This window comes from Podarcis gaigeae, assembly GCF_964106915.1.
Source record: "Podarcis gaigeae genome assembly, chromosome: 4".
Taxonomy (NCBI): Eukaryota; Metazoa; Chordata; class Lepidosauria; order Squamata; family Lacertidae; genus Podarcis; species Podarcis gaigeae.
In genome coordinates this window covers 79023259-79049388 of record NC_139677.1, presented here as the reverse complement: position 1 = coordinate 79049388, position 26130 = coordinate 79023259, and the positions used below count along the sequence as shown (strand labels likewise).

Genomic DNA, 26130 nt, shown 5'->3' with positions numbered 1-26130 from the left:
TGAAGTCTTAAAAAAAGCCCTTTAAAATAGATTTGCCCCACTCTTTCAGGTATTTTGCCCCACTCTTTCAGGTATTTTACATCAACAACTGACCAGCATCTTAATACTTAAAGCTTTGTGCTTTAAGTAAAAGGTAAAGGACCCCTGGATGGTTAAGTCCAGTCAAAGGCGAAAGTTGCTTTCGAACTGCTAGGTTGGCAGCTACTTGTGGCATGTGTCATATTTCTAAAACAGCAATTCAAAAGACTTCACAAGCAAATTATTATTATTTTTTAAAAAAAGATAGCAATGTTAAAATAAAGCTGATAGCCTTTAGATTTACTTACATTAACCCATGGGTGTTCAAGGACTTGCAATGCCGAAAATCGCTGGTCTATATCTACCTGTAGCATCATAGTAATAAGTTCCTGTAAAATGGAAAGATTTAGTTCCATAGGTTAACTGTATGAAGAAGCACTCCTTTTACCTGTCCTATATATTTCAATATTCAGCTTTGTTGGGTGTGCACAGGTTCTAGTGCTAGGAGACAGGGAAGGAAATTTTCTCCATGCCATGCATAATGCTATAAACTACTATCATGCTACCTCTCACTTGCCTTTTCTCTAAACTAAAACATTGCAAATGCTGAAACCTTTCTTCATAGGGGAGCCACTCTTTTCCCTCAATCATTTTGGTTGGCCTTTTGTGAATGTTTTCCAAGTCCACGATACCCTTTTTGAGGTGAGGTGACCAGCACTGTACACAGTATTCCAAATGCGGCTGCACCATAGATTTGTATATCGTGTCCTCCCTAAAAGAGGGCACGTGTTGCAGTGAAACCTGGAGACTGATCTCCTGTGTTGTGGGTGGGTTTGATTGGTTAGCCACAACACCCGATTGGTAGGTCCATCGATGTTGGGTTCAATCTGACCAATGGGGTGCAGTCCAAACAGATTGAGGGACCTGTATATATGCACATGACCCAGAGCTTCCTCTTTCGGCTCATGCATTCGGAACACCTGCCCACCTCTACCTATTTTTAGGACATTGTGCTTTGACCTTTCTATGCCGTCGTGTGTCGTCTGTCGTTGGGACAGGGGCACAGCAGGAATTTCTTCACTTGGCTGATTGGCTGTTGCTGTTTGGGTTTCACCTGCTGTGTAGCAAATAGTCACAACTTGTAAGGTTGCGGATAGACTCTGGTTCAGGTGATAGGGATGGGGGAGCGGTCTCGCCTTCCCTACGTGAAGGGTGTTCCATTAAAGGAATCAAGGGACTCAACTGGTTTGGTCAACCCCTGAGAGGGGGTTGTGCCCATACCTGAGTCCAGGGGGGCATCTGGGTGGTGAACAGTGTCTGTACCCGGCTTTTCACCTTCCCAGGTGTTCACCCTTGGCTGACCTATGCTGGGGCCCTGGGTCAGCGCTGCCTGCAAGAGTGCAGGGAACTAGTCGAACCAGAGCCTATACAACCACTCACCTTCTGTAATCAATAAAGTTGTAGCCCAAATTCTGCCAAAACCCAAAACTAAAATTTGAGTTATGTGTGAATTTATTTAGGGGAGGTCTCTGGGTCTGAACACGAAAACAGCATTATGATATCGGCAGTTTTATTTTTCATTCCTTTCTGCAGCACATTGGGTTAGCATCTTCATCTGCACTAGTTAAAACTTTTTGATCTGCACCAGTTGAAACTTTACAATAGGCTCCCTGAGAAGGCTTGTAAAGAGAGCTGTCAGTAAGATATGAAAAGAGCAAAGCAGCACAATTTACCTTTGCGGAGTCAGAAACATTATCCCAGTAGGGAGATGGAAAGTCTACTTGTCCCATCAAAATCTGATCAAACAGGACTTCCTGATCTTCTCCACTTCTACACGGTAAGGAAACAAAAGTGTTAAGTTCCCACCACATGGAAAAAGATAAAGTAAATACATGAAACAGCAAGACTCTGCTCTTAAAGCCCAGTGCTTGAGGAAAAATGTGTTTCTCCCATTTTGCAGAGTCTACCAAACAGCATGTATTCAAAATGTGAAAGAAAGAAAGCTCCTAAGAAACAGTTGCCTTTGTTAATTCATCAGACTATATCTGAAAATTGCAAGGCTCTGCACTTCAACTTTTAGTAAACATATATTTGATATACATTTTATACCATTCTAAAAGGGCACAGCATAATATTTAAATTCTGGGAAGAACATCATTTTTATTTCGTTTGTTTTTTACCAGCAATGAATTGCATAAATAAAAATAAACCTATGATATCATCATCTCACCTATCATGATACTGTTTAGGTAAATTACATTGCCTCACACAGCAGGGGAGGAGAAGGGTGGGGAGAGCAGCTAGCATTGTACCCGGAGAGAAAAAACACTTGGGTTTCCAAAAGCACAGAAGTGCATTGTTAAAAGGGGAATAGAACAGCATTGCCCATACCCACGGAATGGAGGAAAACCACACAGCAGGATGTAAGTAATCACACCAGCTGCCCAGATGTCCACCTTCAGGCCATATCTACAAGTGACAAGAGATTATGATTAATATTATAAAGAATGTGTGATCAATAGTGCAAAATAAAAGCAAAGAGAAAATGATACCATGGCAAAGACCATCATTAAATTACATGGCGTTGTCTTAGTAATAGCTATATTTCACGTGGCATTTTAGAAAATGAAGTGCAAGAATTAAATCTAAAATATTAAAATTCAAGTACAGTGTGATTTATATTCAAATGGACATCCACTATTCAAGAGAAGAATATGGATCTCTTTCACTAGAAGATAGTCGCTCTGCACACCAGGCAGTAACTGAAACAGGATATAAAATGAAGGAAGAGAGATTGTAAACAGCAGTAATCAGCAACTATCATTACTACTATCTTAGAAACTTGATAAATGTTTGATTGTTGCCTTGGCCCTAACCTGTCAATGTTCTTCTCAAGATTCAATTTACAAATTACTAGTACATACCAAATATGTTACAAACCATCTTACCCAGTTTCTGCAATGATTTCTGGAGCTACATAAGTAGGTGTCCCACAGACGGTGTAAAGAGGTCCATCAACGATAGTGGCCAGTCCAAAATCTCCCAGCTTCAGTGACTTGCTCCCATCTTGGTGCTCATAAACCTAAACAAACAGTCTTCCGATTCAGTGTGTTCCCTCTAGCAAGAATCTCCCTTTCCCTTAACAGTCAGTCTTCTATTCCATTGTGCTTGTGGCAGTGAAGGCCCTTGTCCCCCGTCCCCAAGCGTGCCTGAACACAGCAGATGTGCGGAAGTGAGAGCCAGAGGTGAACAGAGTGTGATAAAGGGGTTGGTGTGAACTTAGCTTTCACTTAATAAACATGAAACAGTAGCCAGAAGCTTTAAATTGAACAAACAGCACAGTATCCTTACTGTAGGGATGTAAAACAGGTTGCTAGAGTTGCTATAGAGACAATCTATTGCCACGCAGGTGGTACAATCCTCCAGTATTCATAATTAATATTAATTTAATAAGAGCAGATTGGACAGTTTAGTTCACTCTATGAGGCAGAAGGATCTTTGAAGGTCACTTCCAGCTTGGTCATCACTTTTCTATCAGAAATTGTGGCTGAGAATGAAGTATAGGCCAAGGAGGTTTCTCCCTACTACTTATGGATATCTGCTTTTGGCTGAGTATTGGAATTCATGCCATTAGGCACCGCCAGATCCATTATTCTACATTTCAATGGCCATTGACCACAGAGGGAATTTGTTTTTATTAATAAAATTGCCTCTTGTCTCAGATTTTCTACAACACTTCTTTACCCTTTAAATTGTGATCTAGCCAGCCACCAAAGCCTATTGCAAGTTGCGTGGCAAATAGAAAGAATGTTTTTCTTATTTGTGAAATGCAAACTACATGTAAATTGCACAGCAATAGAAACACACCGTAGCATCAAATACATATTCTGAGAATATGTTTTGCATCCAGAGGCCTATTCCCCCCCCCCTTCAATTGGGTTTCAGTGAGCTCATGAAACTGGAATTTTGTCTTCGAAAAGGAGCAGCAAACAGAAATTCTCAGCACACACTGGCTGTGACAAATCCAGAAAGAATATGGGTAGGGAAGGAGGATATTTAAAAATGGAACTGCTCTATTATTAAAAATGTGAGTTGCTAGGCACATCTGGTTTATGAATCTTTAAGAAAGTGTTTGCTGAAGTGGCAGCAATAAATTATATTTCAATGACATTTTTAATTAGGGATTGTGCACTAGGCTTTGTAAAGACTTTGTGACTAGGGCATAGAAGGCAGAGCTACCTCAGTGTCTGAATTTACGCTAGGCAGAATACAACATTTATTTTTAATAAACAACCCCAGGCATATTTTTTCAGTGTTTCTATTGTGGGGCAGGGCAGGGGAAATTATTTTGCAAAGTGTTCAGGAACTTAAAACATTAAGTTTGTTGAATGTCTATTAAAAGAACCAATTTATCATTTCACCAGGATTTTTTTAACTAAAAAAAAATCCAGGGATGCGGTGTTTTTTTTTTAAAATATATATATATATAACTTCTCCCTGGAGCTTTTTACAAGTAGGGGTTTATTTTCTTTTTTAAAACCCAACCCTTCAGTTCATTTCTGAAAACAAGTAAACAAGCAGTGGGCATGGGGACATGCTCCCTCTGCCCTGGTAAGTAAGATTAAAGACAAAAATAAGGCTTCAATGTAAAGCGGTAATATTTTAATTGTCTGCCCTGCGAAGAGCAAAGAATGTAGATGATCATTTAAAGCTCATCTTACTAAGAAAGTAAGCTCTTTACAAGTTCTATTTTCCTTTAAGCCCTGAAGGGCAATTAAAGAGATGTGGATTAGTGCAAATTACCCACTATGTAGTGCTTTCACTGTTTTAACTAAGCAATAAAACTGTGTAATTGTACAACACTAATTGAATCCAGCCACACATAATTGTGTGCTACCATATGTATCCCATTACTCTAAAGACTGTCCATATTTCCTAAGCTGCTCTTGTGATCACTGCAGATGGCAACAGTCAGAGAAGTTGTTCTCCTGGGCTTATTATATGGCTATAAAGCTATCCCATGATTTGACAAAATAATCATGTTAAATAGGAGCAATTATGAAAAAATGCTCCAATTAAAATGGAAAAGGCATGTCTTCCAGATGAAGGGAATGTAGAGGTGAAGTATTACAGCCTTTTCATATGACTAAGGCTTTTAGCTTGGCTTGCTAAAATGGTAAAAGAGCCAGTTGATTAATAGCACATGTATTGGAACTGGATATGAATACCGTGCATGGTAAAATCAGCAAAAGAGGTGTGGCATAATTTAGTAACCCTTTTACACCCACATGTGTCAACCTCTGCCTTTATCCAAATCAAAATCATCCATATTATGAGCGAGCAAGATGTTCAGGCATTGTGTTGTTATGATTTTGGAGTGTTAAGATGGGCGCCAGACCCTTCTAACTCCTGGATCCACCAAGTGTTAGAATAGGCTAAACGGGACGTGGGTGGCGCTGTGGGTTAAACCACAGAGCCTAGGACTTGCTGATCAGAAGGTCGGCAGTTCGAATCCCCGGGACGGGGTGAGCTCCCGTTGCTCGGTCCCTGCTCCTGCCAGCCTAGCAGTTCGAAAGGATCTCAAAGTGCAAGTAGATAAATGGGTACCACTCCAATGGAAAGGTAAACAGCAATTCCGTGCGCTGCTCTGGTTCACCAGAAGCAGCTTAATCATGCTGGCCACATGACCCGGAAGCTGTACGCCGGCTCCCTTGGCCAATAAAGCAAGATGAGCGTCACAACCCCAGAGTCGGTCATGACTGGACCTAATGGTCAGGGGTCCCTTTACCTTTAAAGGCCAGGCTAGCCTCCTGGTGAGGTGATAACCTTGGTAATTTGCCATTAAGAAGGATTAAGGGGCTCAGTCCAAGATGTTAAATGGGTGATGCCACTTCCCTCAGCAGAAAAGGCAGAGTTTAAAGTAGAGATTTGGGGAGTGATGTGACCTAGATGTAAAGCAACAAGCTGGAGAGTGTGAGGGCAATGTTTGAGAAGCAATACCATCTTGGGGTGTTTATTCTGTGAATCGCAATAGGACCGAACTGGTGTGGATTAGCTCAGATTAAGCTATTTCCCCCAAAACCCAGTCAGAAAAACAGTTTAGCTTCATCTAAGCCAAACTGATGGGTGCCAAGGACAGAATGTTCAGCCAACAATTTTGCCCATGTTTGGTACCTACCCCAATTCAGTGAAATGGGAGGGGACACACCGCCAGGCCAAAGATCAAGATGTTACTATTAATATAGTACACATTTTTTGTATGAAGTAAAGGCTTGGGATGAGATTTCATGGACATACCGGTATGTGTGAACTACTCCTATATCTAGATATAGATATCTAAATGTGTGATCCTAAGAGAACTTCTATGGAAGTTAAGTCTTAAATCAGTGTACCCAATTTCTATGCAATGTGCTTAGGACTAGTGTGTGTCCAAGGATATTTTTTAAGCTAGTATCCATATTGCATCTGGATAGCACAATTCAGTTAGTGCAAAAAAAGCATACTAGCATTTGGTATGCAATACTATGAACAATATGCCCCAGGCATCTTGAAGCTGCAAAGGCAATCTTGCCAGTGATAGCTGCTTAGAAATAATCACATCTCAACAAACTCCCATGTGCTTTTGTGCAGTTTAAACTGATGGAAGCAACATACACAGACATGTCCTTTGAGTGCAATTGTCTTAGTAGGAAAATGTATTGACTAGTAATCAGTGTGGAATGTGCACAATAGCGCAGGACTATTGTGAGTGCTCTGGACTGCAAAATACATGAAAACGTGGTTATAAAAAAATACCCAGCATAATTGCTCATGGTAGGTCAGTCAATGCTATTTTAAGAGGGAAAACAACCAAGAGGGCGAGGGGGAACTTCAGTCTACTGCTGTCAAACTTGAGAAAAGTTTGAATACAAAAGCATTGTAAGCGTTTCCCCATGAGACCATCTCTGGCGTTCTCAGAAACAAGAGTCTAATGAATCTTGACATGTGATTGCACTAGCTTACATACACAGCAGTGCACCAATACTAACATTCAGACTTCGATATGGCAAAGAATACAGTGCATTGTTCAAAAGTGGTGTGTGTGTATGTAATATTAGTTCCACAGTGCAACTGAGCCTAACGGCAATTATTCACAAGGAACAGGCCAGCAGGGCGAGTGGATGGTTGGGTTCTATTTGTTGTTAACGTTGGACCCAATACTATTATGCTGGGCCCTACAAAATCAGACACCCACACATTTGATTTGGCCCTCAGCCTCTCTCCTAAACAGTAACACACTTTCCTATCAGCCCAGGTAAACAAGAAAGGCAGCAGCAGCAAAATTATACAAAAGATAATGGTCACACTGTGGTGCTGTGGGTTAAACCACTGAGCCTAGGACTTGCCAATCAGAAGGTCGGTGGTTCGAATGAGCTCCCGTTGCTCAGTCCCTGCTCCTGTCAACCTAGCAGTCTGAAAGCACGTCAAAGTGCAAGTAAATAAATAGGTACCGCTCCGGCAGGAAGGTAAACGGTGTTTCCGTGCGCTGCTCTGGTTTGCCAGAAGCGGCTTAGTCATGCTGGCCACATGACCCGGAAGCTGTACGCCGGCTCCCTCGGCCAATAAAGTGAGATGAGCGCCGCAACCCCAGAGTTGGCCACGACTGGACCTAATGGTCAGGGGCCCCTTTACCTTTATCTTACTTTTAATATGCTGTGAACTCCTATTCCTCTCCCAGAGCTATGGTTCTCAGAGTGGTTTAGCAATCAATCCCTCTTTGTGGTGAACTTTGGCAACTGAAACTCTTTGAAGGGAATAGGAACCTCCAAACATCGCACAGAACCCTAGAGCAGATTGGAGTGGGTGGGTGCAAGGGGCTTCAAAGGGAAGGGTGAAACAGCAAACCCTGGCAATTTCCCCTTTCTCCTGAAGAAGACTCTGCTGGATAAAAGATCAGCAGACTGGGACACAACTGGATACAACTCACAGATTCTATAGAAGCAGCAATACTTTTCTCAGGTCTCCTCACCAAAGGGTTCTAGTTTGCAGGAAGGTCCTACCATAGCTTTTGGTATGAGGGTAGAGGAGAGACAAAGCTGGTAGAAGCAAGATGAAGTTGGTTTGCAGCCTGGTATACTTGGGTTCAGAGCATAGCTGATGGTTGGGGAATAAGAAATGGTCTTGTTTGGGTGGCTTCTGAGGTACAATGGATCAGCTGGGGGCAGTACCAAGGCTACCAGAGCAGTTGATGAGTTGCAAATGATTAAACATCTGAAGGCAGCCCTATTTAGGGAAGCTTTTAATGTTTAATAGGTTATTGTATTTTAGTGTTTTGTTGGAAGCCGCCCAGAGTGGCTGGGGAAACCCAGCCAGATGGGCGGGGTATGTATGTATGTATGTATGTATGTATGTATAAATAAATAAATAAATAAATAAAATTAAACAGCATGAAACATAGCACCAACAACACAAAAGGTAGAGAGGACACTGTGGCTTTTCATGTAATTCACAGTCAGGGAAAAAAACCTCTTTTGGAGTCATAGAGAGAACAGCAGAGGAGCATCATAACATTTCAAAGGTTTGTCTTTAGAAATAATATTAACAATGTTTGTTGGACTACTTGACAGATTCAGAAGCTCAATTCACCAATAGCATGATCCTAGCAATATTGCATATAGCCCAATCCCTGTATCTCTAAAATAGAAGTAAACCATTTGTGTTCCACAAATAAAGCATGAATCTTCTGTAGACAGTGCAATATTTGCTAGACTTGAAATGCTTCTTAGGGTGAGCATTTTTATCTAGAGATACGTATTTCATTGAAGCTGTGAGGCAGGCTACCAACATCAGCCATATGAACAGAAATCTCCAGAAGGTTGAACTTACCAGCAGATTCTCAGGTTTGATATCCCTGTGGACGATGTTCAAGCTATGAAGATATTTAATGGCACTGGCCAGATTGTACAGCATCCCACTAGCGTCCCGCTCTGTATATTTGTTTGTGGAAGTAATGGCATCAAAAAGGTCTCCGCCCTGGAATAAAACAATTGTCATGTTTGAACAGCATTCCACTAACGACAAAGAGGACTGAGATTCCAGAAACATACTGTAATGGAAAGCATAATCATATTCTTTGAGAACAGCACAGAGGACCCATATAAAAAGAGAGGTCTAATATCTGTGGTGGAAATTTTGTCTATTAGTCTGCACATGATGGAAGAATTCAGTCTGACTGTAGCAGTAGGTCATTGTCAAGATCCTGGGACTCACCTCCCCCCCCCCCCCCGGCTGTAGATAAGCAGGACAAAGCGAAAAGAGTGCCTTACCATTTAAAGAGTCTTTAATGATTGCAGCAAAAGAACAACGCATCCATTCTCGGAAGGAAGGTGTTCCCAATTAAGGATTCCACCAAGCCCAAAAAAGCGGCTTTCTGGGTAGAACTCATGGTGCAAAATCGCATGAAATCAGGATGCCCAAAATGGTCAGCATCCTCTTGTGAGAAAACAAGAAGATGGCATCCCAAAAGATGGCACCCCAGTTTTTGCCTTTGGAGGGTATCACAAAAATGTGAAATGAAGAGTTTTCACCCTAACATGCATCACTTTACACTTACACTGAATTGCATTTGCCATTTTACTACTTTGCAGGAGGTCCTTTTAGTGCTTTTTGCAATCCCTTTTTGTTTTAATGACCCTGAACAATTTAGTATCATCAGCAAACCTGCCCACCTCACTGCTCTCCCCTAACTCTAGATTGTTTATGAATGTAAGAAAAGCTTCACTGGATCAGGTTTTGAGTCCACATATTCCCATGTCCTGCTTTTAACCTTCCTATTCCCATTACATATCTATATTTGTTTTATATTGATTTAACTGCTGTGGTTTACCCAGAGAACCCTGGGAATAGTAGTTCCATGAGGCTGTTGAGAATACTCCAGCAGAGGTCATTAGCAGCCTCACAGCACTACATTTCCTAGAACTCCCTCAAGATAGAGAATACTATGAAACAAACTTGTAGTGGGGAAGAGAGAGGCCCCCTTATTGAGCACGAAAAGGCTTCATTTCATGACAGACATCTAATAAATAAATTAGATCCTTGTCATACAGGCTGTACAAATTTAGAATGCATTTTTTGTTCCTTTGAGGCACATCTCATATGTCTACATCAATATCCTGGTTTAATCCATGGTGTGCATCACAGTCTAAGTACCCCCCCCCCCGTTGGCCTTCTCCTTTCTCTCTCCCCCCCCCCCAAACAACAAAATCCTGCCTCTGCCTTGGAAAAACACCCTAATCTGCTGTTTGTATGCAGAGGAAAGTCTGGATAGCTGCCTGCAGTTAACCAAGATAGGTGCTCATAGCACTTCTGTAGGTTCTCTTCCTATTTGCAGAGCTGTGGGGATGGCTTTCTGCCAAAGTAATAAATAAAGGGACTGAGTTGTGTCAGCTTACACAAGGAAAATACATTTTCACTTCTGCACTCGAGGAAAGATTAAAACAAAGGAATAGTAATAGTAGTTCAGGGAGCTAAGGTGTTAAACTCTTTCCTAAAATAAGAATGTTGAGTTGTTTTAAAATAAGTCTTATTTAATGTTGGAAATCTAGAACAAAACCCAATTTTTAATCAACACTTACAATCTTAAGTTACCAGTGCTTTAATGGTTTCATTCTATCTTATTTATGAGATAAATAAAAGATCCTATCAAATAAGATACATCTTGTGGGTGTTTCACAGTGAAGGGATATTGTATACAAATGACTTCACCAAAACTCCCGAAACTGCTTAACCCCCCCCCCAACAACCTCACGAACACATACTTTTTTTACAGATTATTTCTTCGTTTGAAGAAAATTCTGTGAAAAATGACTAACATTTATTTTATAATAAAACTACCATCATTTGATTATCAGCTGTCATGAAGTACCACAGGGAAGTGGAACAGCACACACTTTGTATCCAAATGGTCACATGTTCAAACCCCAATTTAAAAATACCTATCTCTCTAAGGCCTTATTTAGTCACTGCTACTTGCAGCAGAAAATACTGTGCGAGTTGGCTCAAAAGCAAAGTTTATGTTCACTGATGGTGGGAAATTTAAACCCCTCACCACTTTCTATTCTGGCCTCAGATAACCCAAACTCAGTGGCAAGGAAAGAGAGACTGTCATGGAACCCAATGATCATAGTTTCTCTTTGGTTTTCGTCTGAGGTCCATTACGAAATACAGTTGACTCACAACTTTTATGCATTTAACTTGCATGAATTTAGCTTTATGCACTTGGCCAAAAAAGGGGGCAGGTGTCTGGGGAAAACTGTGGCAAGAATTGGAAGAATTTGAGGACACCCTGCTTGTATGGTTGTAAGAAGAATTTAAGATTTGTACAGCGCACCTGAAGGAGGTCCCCATTTCAATTCTGCACACATTGTGCAGTCCAGGTGTCAGTATATGATAGATTTCCTTAGGGTACCTAAGGGATAATGTTGGTCGGGGCAAATGGTTGACACTATGGATAACCTTTGGGGCATGTGGAGTCGCCATGGTGATTTGTCCCCTGCCAAAAGCAGCTTGCTCTCAAACAGTCCTTCAAATTTCATCTGTAGCTGGAGAGCAAAAGTCCACCCACTCAGGAGACCCTCATGCTCCAAGAGAATGACTCATAGGATGGGCTTTGCCCCTCACTAGCAACAGTAATTTCCCCAAGAGTAACTCTTCAAAGAGGAGGGAGGATTTTGTGTGTGGAGGAAAGAACATTTATTTTGAACACGTGCAAAATATCTCAGTTTGCAAATACTTGAATGAAATGCAAATATGTAATGTTTAAACTGAATGGGTGACCATCCCCCTTTTGGATAAAGACCTTAAATAATTAACTTTACAGTCATCTTTCTTGGACAGCACAGAATTCCACATTTTCCTTCACGTAAGGGATCATGCCAATTTCTGCTTTACTAACTGACATAACAGGTCGCCTGCTGCAGTCAAGGCACTGTAGAAGATGGGCCCAGGATCCTTAATGTTTTATCATCCCCCCTTCTGCATTTTCCTGGAATCAAGACAGACTAACAGAAGCATCTGAATGTATTTTTTAAAAGAAAAAAAGAAGGAAAATTCAACCCTTATCACCAATGAACATAAGGCACTGAAATCCCGAAGTACAGTAACCAATTATTTATTTACTAGCTAGCAACATAAATGCTGTAACATTCCTTTTCTCATGTGAAATTGAAATTAGATCCTTGAACAGCAGGAGGAAACCCTATAATAAATCATGCTTGTTAAAATAGCTAAACCAGTGCTGGGCTTGAATAATAATTTGGTCTCACTATGTGCAATGGCAGCTCGCCAGCGACCACGTCCTTTCTCCTTTCCACCAGCGCTGCCTGCAACATGCTTTTATTTGTATTTATGAAGTGCTTTCCTCACACTCAAGGCCTTTTACGCAGCAGTGAGTGACGTGCCTGCCATGAAATGAAAACGTGTCTGCAGCAGCAGCCACCACTTATATCAAACTTGTGGCTGCCAATTAATGCAAAATGGTAGTAGCCAGAAACTGGCGCTCCACCACATCAAGCCTTTTCCTCCCAAATATCTTTCCCATCTGTGAACTTGATTTAAACTTGGGTCTTCAAAAGCCAATCCACAGCAGATGGTTACACAATTGTAAAGGGCATGCTGTGCAAGGGATAAGGCCAGCCGTTGTTGAATCAACAGCTCACATCTTCCCAAATGCGCTTGCTTCAGTACTTAGAGAATAAATCACAGCAAGGTTTGTTCAACTGTCAAACTTAATGAATAAGAGAAGGTGTCACACCTTATTTAGAATGAACTTGTCACACACAGTTTGCGACAGCTCTCACAATATCTTATTGTAGCAAAGATCCTATTACATGGAGAAATTTCAGTTTTGTTTGCAGCTATGAAAACCCGCTACACCTAACCCCACACAAATTATTCAGTTACGAATCCAGCTTTTTCTACAGCAGGTAAGTGGGAGAACTTTGCAGGCAAAACTCCTGGCATTTACAGCCTTGGGTAGTAAGTTCGGGAAAGATCCCTGCATAATTCAGGGTCATCCAAAGAAGATCAAGAGTGGGAATGTGAGAATATAAAGGAACCACTTCTTCAGAGGGTGCACAGTTAAACTATGGAATTCATTATCCCAAGGTTCTTGTAACCAACTTAGACTGCTTTAAAAGGGGATTAACCTTACCCTCCATAAATTTGTCTACTGTTGGCTACAGATCATGATGGCTGTATGCTACCTCCAGGATCAGAGGATCCATGACTCTAAATACCAGTCACTGGGGAGCAACAATGGGAAGGGGTTAATGCACTCATGTCCTGCTTGTGGGCTTCCCATAAGCATCTGCTGGGTCACTGTGAAAACAGGATTCTGGTTCAGATAGATCTTTAGTATCTCTCCAGAACAGCATAATTCTTATGAGACTTTGCTTTGCTTCCAGTTGACAATCCTGGGCTTGATGGACCAGAGATCTCTTGGGAACAGCCCCAAATCAGACCTAAGATCTAACTAGCTCAGCAACTTGTTTCTGACCGTATTTATTTATTTGACTCATATATTCATCCCATCATGATCACCAAAGCTCAGTAACAAGGCTGGTTGAAACACCTCCAAAGGGAAGGAGCTGCACAAGTGGGATGCCACCACAGAGGAAGCCACATGTCAAGTTACCACACAAAGGGCTGCATCCAGAGGGCCTCCGCTTCAGATCACAAATTTCAGGAGCTGAGCAGATGTCTCTATGAAATCCATCATCAGAGCATGAAGGCCACAGACTTCTCCTGTCAATGCTGCCCTGCAACTAATATTGATTAGCTTACTGCTTTTGAACATGCAGGTTCTCCATTTTCATCATGATGGATAGCCACTTGACTTACTCTCCATAAATGGTCTAACCCCCTTTTAAAGCCAGGGGAAAGAAGTTCCACATGATTTACCCATGCATGTCCATAAGAAGTGGGTTAGCTCTCTGTTGTTCCACCCCACCTCATCCAGATCAATCAATAATATGGAAGCAGGGATTCACTCACTGATCCCTATCAGAATCTGATCACCACGCTTGGATATCCCTATCTATCTGTGGCATATGTCCTGCAAGTAAGGCTAACTCACAAATCCACCAAAAGTAACAAAGTTGGAAACCTGGTTTATCATGTTTATACAGTGAAAACTATGTATATATTTCACAAACCTTAGAACAGAATAGCAAAAAAGACAAAAAACAAAACACTACGTTGCTGTCCAGAGAGCACCTCTAGTTCATTCCTCCATTCTGCCTGCCTGTCTCTACGGGGCTAAACTCTTCTATAGATTCTTCCTTTTAACAGCTGCTGTGTTCAGGGGGTAAATAAAGGCATAGACCCTTCCTGCGCATCAGCAGCTATCCAGCCCTTTAATTTGAAGCCTAGTGAATGGTTGGTAATCTGTGAAATAGCAGGTGATCTTTCTCTCCTATATACATACCTTTACAAGCTCCATGACAAGGTACAACTCAGTGGGCATATCCATTTCCTCAATCAGAAGAACAATATTGGGATGCTTGACCCTTCTTAAAATGGCCACTTCATTCTGGATCATATGCTCCTGCCACAAACAAAAGAAAACCACATGTAGAAAGACAACGGAAGAAATCCATCCATCTGCTTCAGTTCCCCACATTGTGTTTCATGCAGAATGTGCGGGATAAATATCAGCCTTATAAAACCAGAATGCTTTGCTCAACTTAATGCATGAAGGGGTTAAGACCATAGAGTAAGCAGTCCTCCCCGACTTAGTTAGGTCACACTCCCTCACATAGAAAGGGTTACAAAAAGCCTTTGTTCACTTCCCCCCACCCACCATGAAACCAACCACAAAGGAAATCTGGGCTGATTGCTCCAAGTCATCTTGTGTTTCTATACAAATAATTTAGAAACATTTACCAATTTTGAAACTAAGTTTTTTCTGTCTGTGTTCTTGCTGTGTCTTGTCCCTTGGCACACCACTTAATCTGTTCTGGGGGTCCCCAGGACAGGACAGGACAACCATTGGCAGGATCAGAAGAGGGGGAAAGTTTCACTGACCAAGTGGAAATCCTTACAATGACAGGACATAGGTTGGATGCCACCCACAATAAATATAAAAGAAAACACATTTTTATATAGATTATTGTTGTTGTTATTTGTACTGTGTGTGTTCATTTGTCGGGGAGCTTATTTGGTTGTAAGCATTGACAATTTCAATTTTAAAAGAGGCAAAAATGAATAAATACATGAAAGTAAAACACAAAACCATAATATATAGATAAAATAGATACAGAAGGCAAGTGCCAATAAGACTACCAATATGGCACCAGGCAAGATTCTCTGTTCCATAATTGGATGCCACAACGGAAAAAGCCCCCTCCCTGGCAGGTTACCCAAATCACTTCATTCAGTGGGGACACCTGGAGCAGGGCTACTAAAAAAGGGGATACAGTGGTACCTCGGGTTACATACGCTTCAGGTTACAGACTCCGCTAACCCAGAAATGGTACCTCAGGTTAAGAACTTTGCTTCAGGATGAGAACAGAAATCGTGCTCTGGCGGCGTGGCAGCAGCGGGAGGCCCCAGTAGCTAAAGTGGTGCTTCGGGTTAAGAACAGTTTCAGGTTAAGAACGGACCTCCGGAACGAATTAAGTACTTAACCTGAGGTACCACTGTACTAAAGTTAGAGTAGGTGAACATGGAAGAAAGAGATACAATGGGGAGCTTCTGTACTTACTTTTCCTCTACATTTACTTTTTTTGATGATTTTCAGAGCATATTCTCTACCAGTTGACCTAGAGAGAGACAGAAAGATAAAGCAACAGAGAACAGGAAGATGAAATAATGGTTTCTGTTTTCAGTTCAAACTGCCTTCAACAAGTAAAGTACCAACTACTGCTCCTTTTTGTTTCCATTGAAAGCAGTGGAGAAAGAATACAGGAAGGAAGGGTTAAGCTCCATCTCCCAGAGGCTGCTCTCCTCCACCAGATCTCTTGCATCACATCTAACTTGGCCCTAAGGCTCTGCTGCAATAGTATTGGCTCTATTTTATGGGGGTGGTTATGCGTGTGCTCATTTCTGTGATACTATGTTTATGTGGAAAACACTTTTCATCTCTCCAGATAAAATAAAAGAAAGGAAAGGAAATTATGAAGGACCTAAAATGCATGAGGTGCTCACTGGAAGGACATATCCTGAAGCTTAAACTTCAATACTTTGGCCACCTTATGTGAAGAGAAGACTCCCTGGAAAAGACCCTGATGTTGGGAAAGATGGAAGGCACAAGGAGAAGGGGACGACAGAGGACGAGATGGTTGGGCAGTGTTCTTGAAGCTACCAGCATGAGTTTGACCAAACTGCGGGAGGCAGTGGAAGACAGACGTGCCTGGCGTGCTCTGGTCCATGGCGTCACGAAGAGCCAGACACGACTAAGCAACTAAACAACAACAACAACAACAAAAATGCATGAGACAAATATGCATATGGAGCAGTGAGCAAAGAAGGAATGACCACTGGGAGGCATGCAGAGAAATGAAATGCGGTGGTGCATCTGCAGCAGCATAACCAGATGCCAATTCTATGATTCTTTGGCTCTCCCACATTGGTCTCTAGAGCCACAGATATGCTGCAAGCTTCCAACAGTTTTGCTTCACCCCCAAATGCACACTCCTCCACTGTCTCCCGAGACAGATGGATGCCAAGTATCCTTTATGAAAGCAATGTATTCCCATATGTGGGAAACCAAGTATCCCCCCGAATGTAGAGTTTACATTCTCATGTTTTGTTTTGCTGCAAAAGGGCAGATGAATAGGACGGATTATTAATATTAGCAGAGACAGATTATAGAGACAGCATGTAAAGAATGATGAACGATGTAGTCACATTATTTTGAAGTAACAGCCATATGGTGCTTTTTAGTTTTAACAAAAATGGTTTTATACAGCACAAATACAGGAGCTCATATAGGGTGGTTACACTATTCACCATTCCTTGAGGCCTGCCTTTCCAGAGTACCACCTGCAGTTGAGGTTTGACTGATGGTGACATGAGATGAGCCATTTCAGTGGCTTCACCAGCACTGCAGCCCAGTTAACGCCACAAGAGAAGCCCAAAGTTGGCCTAACAGGCTGCCAGAAAGCAATTCCCAGTCTCCGATTTCTCATTTGCTCCTCCTAAATCCTGGGGGAACTCAGAAGCGAAGCTAAAGTTTGGCTTAGTGTGTCTTCCAAACCAGGGCTTGTGGTCAAGCTCCCTCTCTGTCTCCATGGGACATGTGTGGTGCCCTCTCTCCCTGTCTGCCTTAGCTGACTGGTGAGGACATAGTGGGTGCCAGGGAAATTCTCCTCCCTCTCTACTCCCTGCCTGCCTGCTGTGGCCTCCCCAAATCTGTTCCTGAGGGTTGGGGGAACCTCTAGAACAGATTTAGGAGGCATGCAGGGAGAAGATGGGGGGGGGGGAGAAGTTCTTGCACTAGTGAGCCTATTTAATTGGACACTGTCCTTTTAATCCAGCAGGTCCCCCCCCCCACCTCAGTACCCGATGTTTTATTTATTATCAGTTGACTTTCATTGAATTTATTGTTTCATACAATACTGATATTTTTAAACTGCTTTAAGGCACTAGAAGGGCAAGGCCAAAATTCCCACATAAACAAAACAACAAACAAACAAACAAACTATTAAGCTTGCAAAGCAACCGAAAAAGGGAAATATGATGAGCGAATGTTATAAAGCTACCATTTGATTGCTGTTAGAAGCCACCTTTAGGTTTGACAAGGTGAAGCAGAGCGGTTTCATTGAATAAGAAACATACAGTATTCTGCCATCCAACAGGAGTGAAATGAAAACTTCAAAGTTGAAAACCTCAAAGATGAAATTGTAGATTTAAAGCGAAGGCTTGGCAACAAACGAACAGATGTACTTTGCCCTATTCAGGTTGTTAAAAAACTGAAGCTGTTAGAAAATGGCTCATGTGTGTGTAATTAGCCATCCTTCTGTTTTCCCCACTAGAGGGCTTCTTAGCAGAGCTACGAGAAATAAAGAAGCACCAATAAGCCATCTTTATATGCACAAACTTATTCTGAAGAGTTTCACATAAATATATGATAAAGGCTTTATTGCTTCAAGAAATATTTAAGGCCTATGAACCAAACACTGTGGTTGCCCCCCCCCCCCCGGTTCACACAAAAAACAACTTATTGAGCTTGGCTGAGCGTAACTTAACTACATGCTGGAAAGATTAGCTCTTATTATGAAGGGAATTTATATGTGATCAATCCAACAAGCTTGCGACAGCTTGACTGCTTTTAGGTTTGACTCACCTTTTACAACAGAATAGAATAATGATAATAATACTGAGAGTTATAAACTTTTAGCTTAACATGTTTTATCACCAACAGTGATGGAAAACCTAGGAAATGCTAGGAACACCCCACAGAATCAGATATTCAATAAATAAAGCACAACTTGTGTACCATTTACAGTGAAAAATACAAGAAAGACTACAGCAATATCAAGGTTGTAAAAAACAGAAAAAGTTCCCTGAATAAGTTAGCTTCCCTTTTCCTTAAAAAAAAAAAAAAGACTGTCTAGGTATAAGAAATAAGAGGCAAGCAGTATTACATGCTCACTAAGCAGGAATATAGTTAAATACCTTAAAAAAAATATTATGCTATCTGAATTTATGTACTGCCAATTCTTCTATGATTCCATTCCCTCTTACGTCCCTCACCACAAATATTTGACTCTAGGCCTTATAATATTTATTACTAAACTGACCTAAGAGATTCCAAGCATGGTTGCTTTTTACCAAAGCACAAAACACACAATTTTGCATTTCAGAGCAGGTGCATGACAAAAAACAAAGAGACTTTTCTCCAAATCAGGCATAGGCATTTGTTTAATCTGAAAGAAAAAATTCTGAAAGAAAAAAATAAATACAAAAGAGCCCTGATTGTATTTAAATCAGATTTAACGATTTCAAATAAAGTTTCTCTTTTTTTCATTTGGAATTATCTTGCTTGAACCCAAAGTTTTGCATTGCAATCTGTAGTCTCTATTGACTTGCATAAGAGGAAAGGAATGCTGTCCTCTTAAAAAATGGCTGGTGGCAAGACAAAACCCACCTTATGTTAAAAACCTTTGCTGGGGCTTTCTCCAGCTTTTATAATTTTAAAATCAAATTAACAAAATGCAGATTAACAAAATACAAATGAAGGTTTTACAAAAGAAATAAATTGAGAATCTTTTTAAAATCTCCCCCCAAAAGAGATTTTCCAGTGTACATCCTTTGTGTATCTTTAACCTATTGATTACTGTGATTATTCAACATCAACTTCGTTGGACTGGTCATGTTGTGAGGATGCATGATTATCATCTTCCAAAGCAACTACTCTATTCCAAACTTTAAAATGGAAAGCGCAATGCTGGTGGTCAACAAAAGAGGTTTAAAGACACTCTCAAGGCAAATCTAAAAAATGTAGTATAAACACCAACAATTGGGAAACACTTGCCTGCAAGTGCTCCAGTTGGAGAACAGCCTTTACCAAAGGTGTCATGGGCTTTGAAGACACTTGAACTTAGGACACAAGGGAGAAATGTGCTAAGAGGAAGGCACACCTGGCAAATCCACACTGTGATCAGCTCCTGCCCAGAAACCAATGTCCCCACTGTGGAAGGACGTGTGGATCCAGAATTGGCCTCCACAGTCACTTATGGACTCATTGTTAAAACCGTGTTTATGGAAGACAATATTACTTGGCTACGAGTGATCGCAGAAGAAGAAGAAGAAGAAGAAGAAGAAGAAAAAGAGGAGGAGGAGGAGGAGGAGGAGGAGGAAGAAGAAGAAGAAGAAGAAGAAGAAGAAGAAGAAGAAGAAGAAGCAGCAGCAGCAGCAGCAGCAGCAGCAGCAGCAGCAGCAGCAGCAGCAGCAGCTGGGCTAGGACTATGATGAATCAAGATCAATCTCCTCCATGCAGCTCACTGGGTGACCTTGGGTCAGTCACTTGCTCTCAGTCTACCTTACAGGACCATTGTGAGGATAAAAATGGGAGGGTTTATCATGTATGTTGCCTTGAGTTCCACTTCTGTAGCTGCCTTAGTGATGCCTATGGGAGCTGTCCACGGTCCTGTTCCCATCCTTTCTGCTTCAACTGGGCATTGCCTGCTTCCCCTATGAATTTCTGTGGGCCTCCTTCATAGGCATTTGTGTACAATGAATGTGGAACTGGATACTGCTATCCTACAAAGTGGCCACCAGGCAGAGTCAACAGTGCTGGGCGAGATGTACAAAAAAATTGACCAAGTATAAGGAAGTATCATAAGTTCCTGTGATATGTGCATAGAACACTCTTTTAAGTTTTGGGCGGAAAGAAGAATTGAGGCCTGTGGATCCAGATCTAAATAATGAAAAACTCTCAGCTGAGTAGTCAGAAGAGAAATGCAGGCATTTATTTTCCAATTGCAAGGGAAATGATTTCTAATGTGTTATTTTAGTACAATGGGAAAGGTTTCACAATCTCCTAGAAGGAGTGTGTTGAGCACAGTCAAGGAAAAAGCCGCAGGGATGGGATAAATCAAAGCATTAAATTTATAGATTGTGCCTGCAAAACACTTATTTCCAGGCATAGCTGGCGTAATTTTCCCATTGTGTACACATGGATCTGAGAAATTCCTTTGTTCCATATGTGCTGGAAATGAAGATGTGATCGAAGAGAAGCCTGACATTAGTGAGTGCTTTAACAGTAATAGGTAGGAAATCTTTCTCACCTTTCTATACACTCCTTTACAATGGCAAAATTTCCATCTCCTATAGTCCGGCCAACTTTATATCTCTCTGCTATAGAGGCTGGAACCTGGAAGCCTTCTTCCAACACTTCTGAAAAGAACCAGTACATTTTTATTGGTAGAGAAGGTAACACAGATATGACACATAATACATATTTTACCTTATGGTTTAAGACAACTGGAAACCATTCAGAATCAGCATTCTCATTTGCTGATCAGAGAAACCGTGCCATTGATATTGCATACACTCAACAGGTTTCACCAGGCTAAGTATGAAAACTTGTAGGCACCAGACCCAGTTTTACACATTTACAAACAATTCTCTGGCATGTATGAACCTTTTAAAAAAAATTATACAAAACAGATGTTTCAGTGATCTGCTCAAAAATAGTTCAATCTCAGGTGGAGACTGCATTAGTTCAACACATCACAATTAAATCTATCTACAAAAGAAGTCTAACACTCGAGCACTTCTTTTATTACATCCTGTAATCGGAGACTGCCATAAACTCACTCATGTGATAAGTGCTATTTTCTCCTCTGTATTAAATATTTAGTTTTTAAATAAGTGTTCTCAATAATGTCACCAACATATACAACCTGGGCACCAGATGCTTTAAAATCACAGTAAGTCAAAACAGTGAAGGAAAGGGTTTTCTAGTTATTGTATTTTAGTAGCCATTAGAGTGCCATTACTCTTCAAACAGTACTCAAAAGCACAGTTTGCAAGTGTCTAATAACGTTTTAAAAAGCTAGAGCCATAAACCTTCACTTACATGTAAAGTGTTTGGACCCGTTAAATACTGGCAATAGTTACGTATTTCAAATACTACCACTTCAGTTTCTAGCAACTACCAGAAAGAAAGAAAGAAAGAAAGAAAGAAAGAAAGAAAGAAAGAAAGAAAGAAAGAAAGAAAAGCACTTAAATATATGCATCTTAAAGCAATGAAAGCAGAGCTGATTCCAGGTTTGAAGCAGCCCTTGGCAGTGCCTGTTAGTGAGTCCCCTCCTCCAGCAGTGGACCTTGGTGAGTTTACCTGGCACTGGTGGCCATTTTAAGTTATCACAACGCCTCAGAGCAACACTACATCAGGGACATCATGGGAAATGAAAAAGGCAGCTAAACATAAAAGGGAGTGCAGGGCAGGGCAGGCATCAGCAATGGGCTTTGCCAGGGAGCTGGGCACCAGCAGCTGCTCAAGGATGCTGAGGGCTGATACTGGCCCTGAATGAAAGTGTGACCAGCTTGCATAGCAAACATTCCCTTTTCTATTTTGGCTTACAACTTACAATTTTGATGCATGTGTTTTTATCCATAATAAATTTACAATAAGTAACAAAATAAGGGACGCAGGTGGCGCTGTGGGTTAAACCACATAGCCTAGGGCTTGCCAATCAGAAGGTCGGCAGTTTGAATCCCTGTGACGGGGTGAGCTCCCGTTGCTCTATGATTCTATGATTCTATTAAGCAGAGGCTTGACAACCATATGTCAGGAGTGCTCTGATGGTGTTTCCTGCTTGGCAGGGGGTTGGACTCGATGGCCCTTGTGGTCTCTTCCAACTCTATGATTCTATGCTCAGTCCCAGCTCCTGCCCACCTAGCAGTTTGAAAGCACATCAAAGTACAAGTAGATAAATAGGTACTGCTCTGGAAGGAAGGTAAACGGCGTTTCCGTGCGCTGCTCTGGTTTGCCAGAAGCAGCTTAGTCATGCTGGCCACTTGACTTGGAAGCTGTATGCGGGCTCCCTTGGCCAATAAAGCGAGATGAGCGCCGCAAACCCAGAGTTGGCCACGACTGGACCTAAAGGTCAGGGGTCCCTTTACCTTTAAGTAACAAAATAACTGATAAAACAAAGTAATCAGCTAGTATAAAATGCTGACAATGACTGTAAGATGGGAGGCATATTTTGTGTGCTGGTGTAGCATATTAACACAGACACACACACACACACACACACACACACACACACACAAACACATTACCTTCACCAGGTCCATCATTTTCATCCATGGAGCTGCAGACTTTGGTAGATGCTAGTGAGGTAGAGGAGCCACTGTGCTGAGAGCTCTAGAAATATAGAATTGGGTTCAAGGGGAGACACATGGGTGGGAAAGGATTGTTAAATTGTGGTTTCAATGAAGCCAGCTAATACGATGAGATATCTATGCTCTCTACCTGCAAAAATGATTTTTTTAAAAAATAAATGTGTACCTTTTGTATCATGTTCTTTGAAGGGACAATCTGTTTCATTATTCACTGCTGAGCTTCTAAAAAAAAAGCCTTCTACTCAGAAAGCCTAGCCTAACTTCTAAAACACGTACATTCTTTCATTAACTATGTTGGAAACTACTGAAAGCTCCTCTCCCCCTTCCCATCCCCTTCAAATAATTTAGAATATTTCTGCTAATATAATCACTCTTCCTTGCCATTTGCCTCATGCCACACCTGTAGCTCATTAGAAGTATCTGCACGGGGAAGCTCCTCAGTAGTCTAGGCAAATTTTGCTCAAAAGAGAAACGCAACAGAATTTTGTGTTAATTTTTGGAAACCCCCTATTTCTAGACTAATTTGACCATGCTGAATTTTTTTTAAAAAAACCTGCTCTTCCCAAACTGCTATCTCAAGAAGAAGCCCAGGATGTGAGGTGGCATCTGAGCTGTGGTCATGAACAAACGCTTTCTGTTTCCATGGCTGTACAGAAGCTTGAAAGAAACTAGGGGTGTCAGGTACCTATTAAATCAATGGAATACATATCAAAAGCACCCCAAAATATTAAGTCATGAAATTATGCTGCAGTCCATATAGCGCTATCAAAAGATAATGCTTTGAAACTGTCTTGTTTTGTTAAATGTTTGGATGACTGGCATTCTAGAAACACAGAGGAACCTTTTAAATATTCCATGTGACTTACAAAGTGTTGTCTCGGCTGAAAGCATATGGCTAGCAGTAATTCTTTAAAAAATGTTATATTCATGGGTTTCTGGGAAATTGTTTGCTTCTAATGAAAGAGTGGACGCAGTGGGAAGCTGTTTTGTTGGGGAGGCTTGGGAGCCAAAGGACCATCAAAAGAGAGCTACCAAGCCTTCATGGGGAGTGTCTAGAAATAGGGAAAGGGTGGGGTGTTTTAACTGTGCTTCACTCAGAGCTCACAAATTCCTGAAGGGGTGATTGGTCCTGTGCCCTGAGTCATTTATGCAGCCAGCCAATGAGAGGAGAATTGGTGATGCAAAAGTCTTCAGTATTTTAGACAAGGATTCAAAGCCTAGGCATGGGGTGAACAACAGACCAAAATAAACGAGAACTTGCTGAGATTCCTGAGCCCCATCCCCTGTTGCTATCCTTGGATGATTATATACAGATTTGCAATTTATGCAGCAAGGGCATATTTAGATTTGCGAAATGCTAAATGTGCTGGTTGGGGAGTGGGGAGACTTACCTCAAAGTGTCAAAGTGCAAAGAGGATGGAAAACCTACAGCAAAGCTCCATGACCCCATTCAGGAAAGATAACAAGTACCACAAAACAGTCTCTCAGTTGAAAAGTAATGAAGTGAAATCTTTGCCAGTATTTATTTTTTGTTGCTATTGCTCCCATATTTTTAAAAAAGATACCGCAATCCAATGCTCTAATTACATAGTGATCTCTGGCTGGGGGAAAAAATGTAATACAGCTGCAGCAATAATTTATTTAGGTCACCACTTTTTTTAAAAAAATGGATCTCATGTATTTTAATTGGTAGTTTTAATTGGAAGATTTCAGCAGATAAGCACCTCTCCAACATTTTGAATACCATTTCAGAATGATTTAAGCCAATGCTCTGCATTCTGAGTAAAACATTAACATCTAAGCAATATTTTGTATGGTACTTTTAAATAATGGAATTTAATTATAAAGCTTATTATAAAGCTGCCTTGGTTCCAAAGCTGTGGGATTCTTATTTACATAGGTGAGTGCATTAATAACATGCAGAATGAGAATCAATTAAATTTAAGAAAATGTTTGAGTTTTTGAAGCCGGTGCCTATTACAGAAGAGGCAGGAGTTTTGTGAATAGTAGGGAGGAGCAGCCAATTAATGCTGCAAATTGGGGTGATTTGGGGATTGCCCCTCCTCTGAAATGAAGCATGATGTCAATAAACCTTTCCCACCCCACCCCAGTTTGGACTGGGGCACTCCCCTCTAAGCTCTGTGTTACCTGGGAACTTTGTTTTTCTGCCTTTCTGTGATCTACCCAGTTCTGTTTTCTTATATAGTATCCTTGTTCCTCCATCTAAGGGCTTTGCAAAAAGTGAGACTGTCTAAAATGTTCTATGTGGCACACCAAAGAGATTTGGATTATTTTGCTTGTTAGAGCACATCAATGGAGGTGTGGGGTGTTTTTGTTTGGTTGTTGTTGTTGTTGTTTTACCAAAAAAGTCATTACAGGTTTGTTTGTTTGTTTTTAAATCCTATGTTGCTCTGCTTAAACAACAACAAAAAAGTTCCTTTAAGAGACTTAGGTCTTAGGGCCTATCAGAGATCTGTAAGGGCCTATCAGGAGATTGGCAAACCCTACTGGAGAACACAAACTAACACCATGAACAAAAGTCAGTAGGAAGCTGCAGTTCTTTAGCAAGAATACACACCACTCAGTTACCTTTTAATTATTTTACCACTTCCCCTTCATAAAGGACTATGTTGGAAAGTCAATGCTTTTTTCCCCTCCCCAACAAAAATCCCTTTTATTTATTTGTCTGCAATTTGGCAGGCTTAATCTACTCTGGAGAGCCTCCTGTGCCTGAAAAAAAATGCATCCACTTCAGTGAAAAGAGGTTAAAATTGTAGCCATTTTTAAATTCTTGATTATATAGTCCATGGAGAACACGAAGGTTCATTTTACACAGAATGACTTGTAACACAGATTGAAGTGGACAAGGGTACACAGCAACTCAGAAATAGATCATAATTTTTATAAACTCACAGAAAGATACAAGGTGAATGTTAGAGCCCGAGCACATCCATAATAAACGACACACTTTGTTTTAACCATTTCTATTCTTACTACCAATATTACTGGTAGTGGTATTGACGATATTACTACACACTTACATATCCAATAAAACAGTCCTCAAGTTTTTGAAAGCAACAGTAATATATTAAATTAATAAAGGAAGATATGATATTAATATACTATATTAATAAATATTTTATTGTTATATTATTAGACAAGTTTATGCATTTTCTAATTCGTTACTTGCCTTAATTTTTTAAAAATAATATTGCCTTACTCGTCTAATTTGAAGGCTACAGACATGAAAGTTATAAACAGGAAATCCCAAATCAC

General features: G+C 40.9%; 1 protein-coding gene across 4 annotated transcripts in view; it reads right to left on the bottom strand.

Annotated features, from left to right (window-relative positions):
• DCLK1 (doublecortin like kinase 1) overlaps positions 1 to 26130 on the bottom strand; it is a 198734-nt gene that overhangs the window by 23013 nt on the left and 149591 nt on the right. For 3 of the 4 annotated variants that reach the window (XM_083736600.1, XM_083736598.1, XM_083736601.1), the window contains 9 exons: positions 22792 to 22876; positions 20790 to 20898; positions 15761 to 15818; positions 14483 to 14602; positions 8884 to 9030; positions 2967 to 3100; positions 2410 to 2487; positions 1752 to 1848; positions 327 to 407 (listed from right to left, as the gene is read on the bottom strand). In XM_083736600.1, the coding sequence (XP_083592726.1) occupies positions 327 to 407; positions 1752 to 1848; positions 2410 to 2487; positions 2967 to 3100; positions 8884 to 9030; positions 14483 to 14602; positions 15761 to 15818; positions 20790 to 20898; positions 22792 to 22876 (909 nt within the window). The remainder of the gene's footprint in view (positions 1 to 326; positions 408 to 1751; positions 1849 to 2409; positions 2488 to 2966; positions 3101 to 8883; positions 9031 to 14482; positions 14603 to 15760; positions 15819 to 20789; positions 20899 to 22791; positions 22877 to 26130) is intronic. The other variant, XM_083736599.1, reaches the window with a different exon arrangement.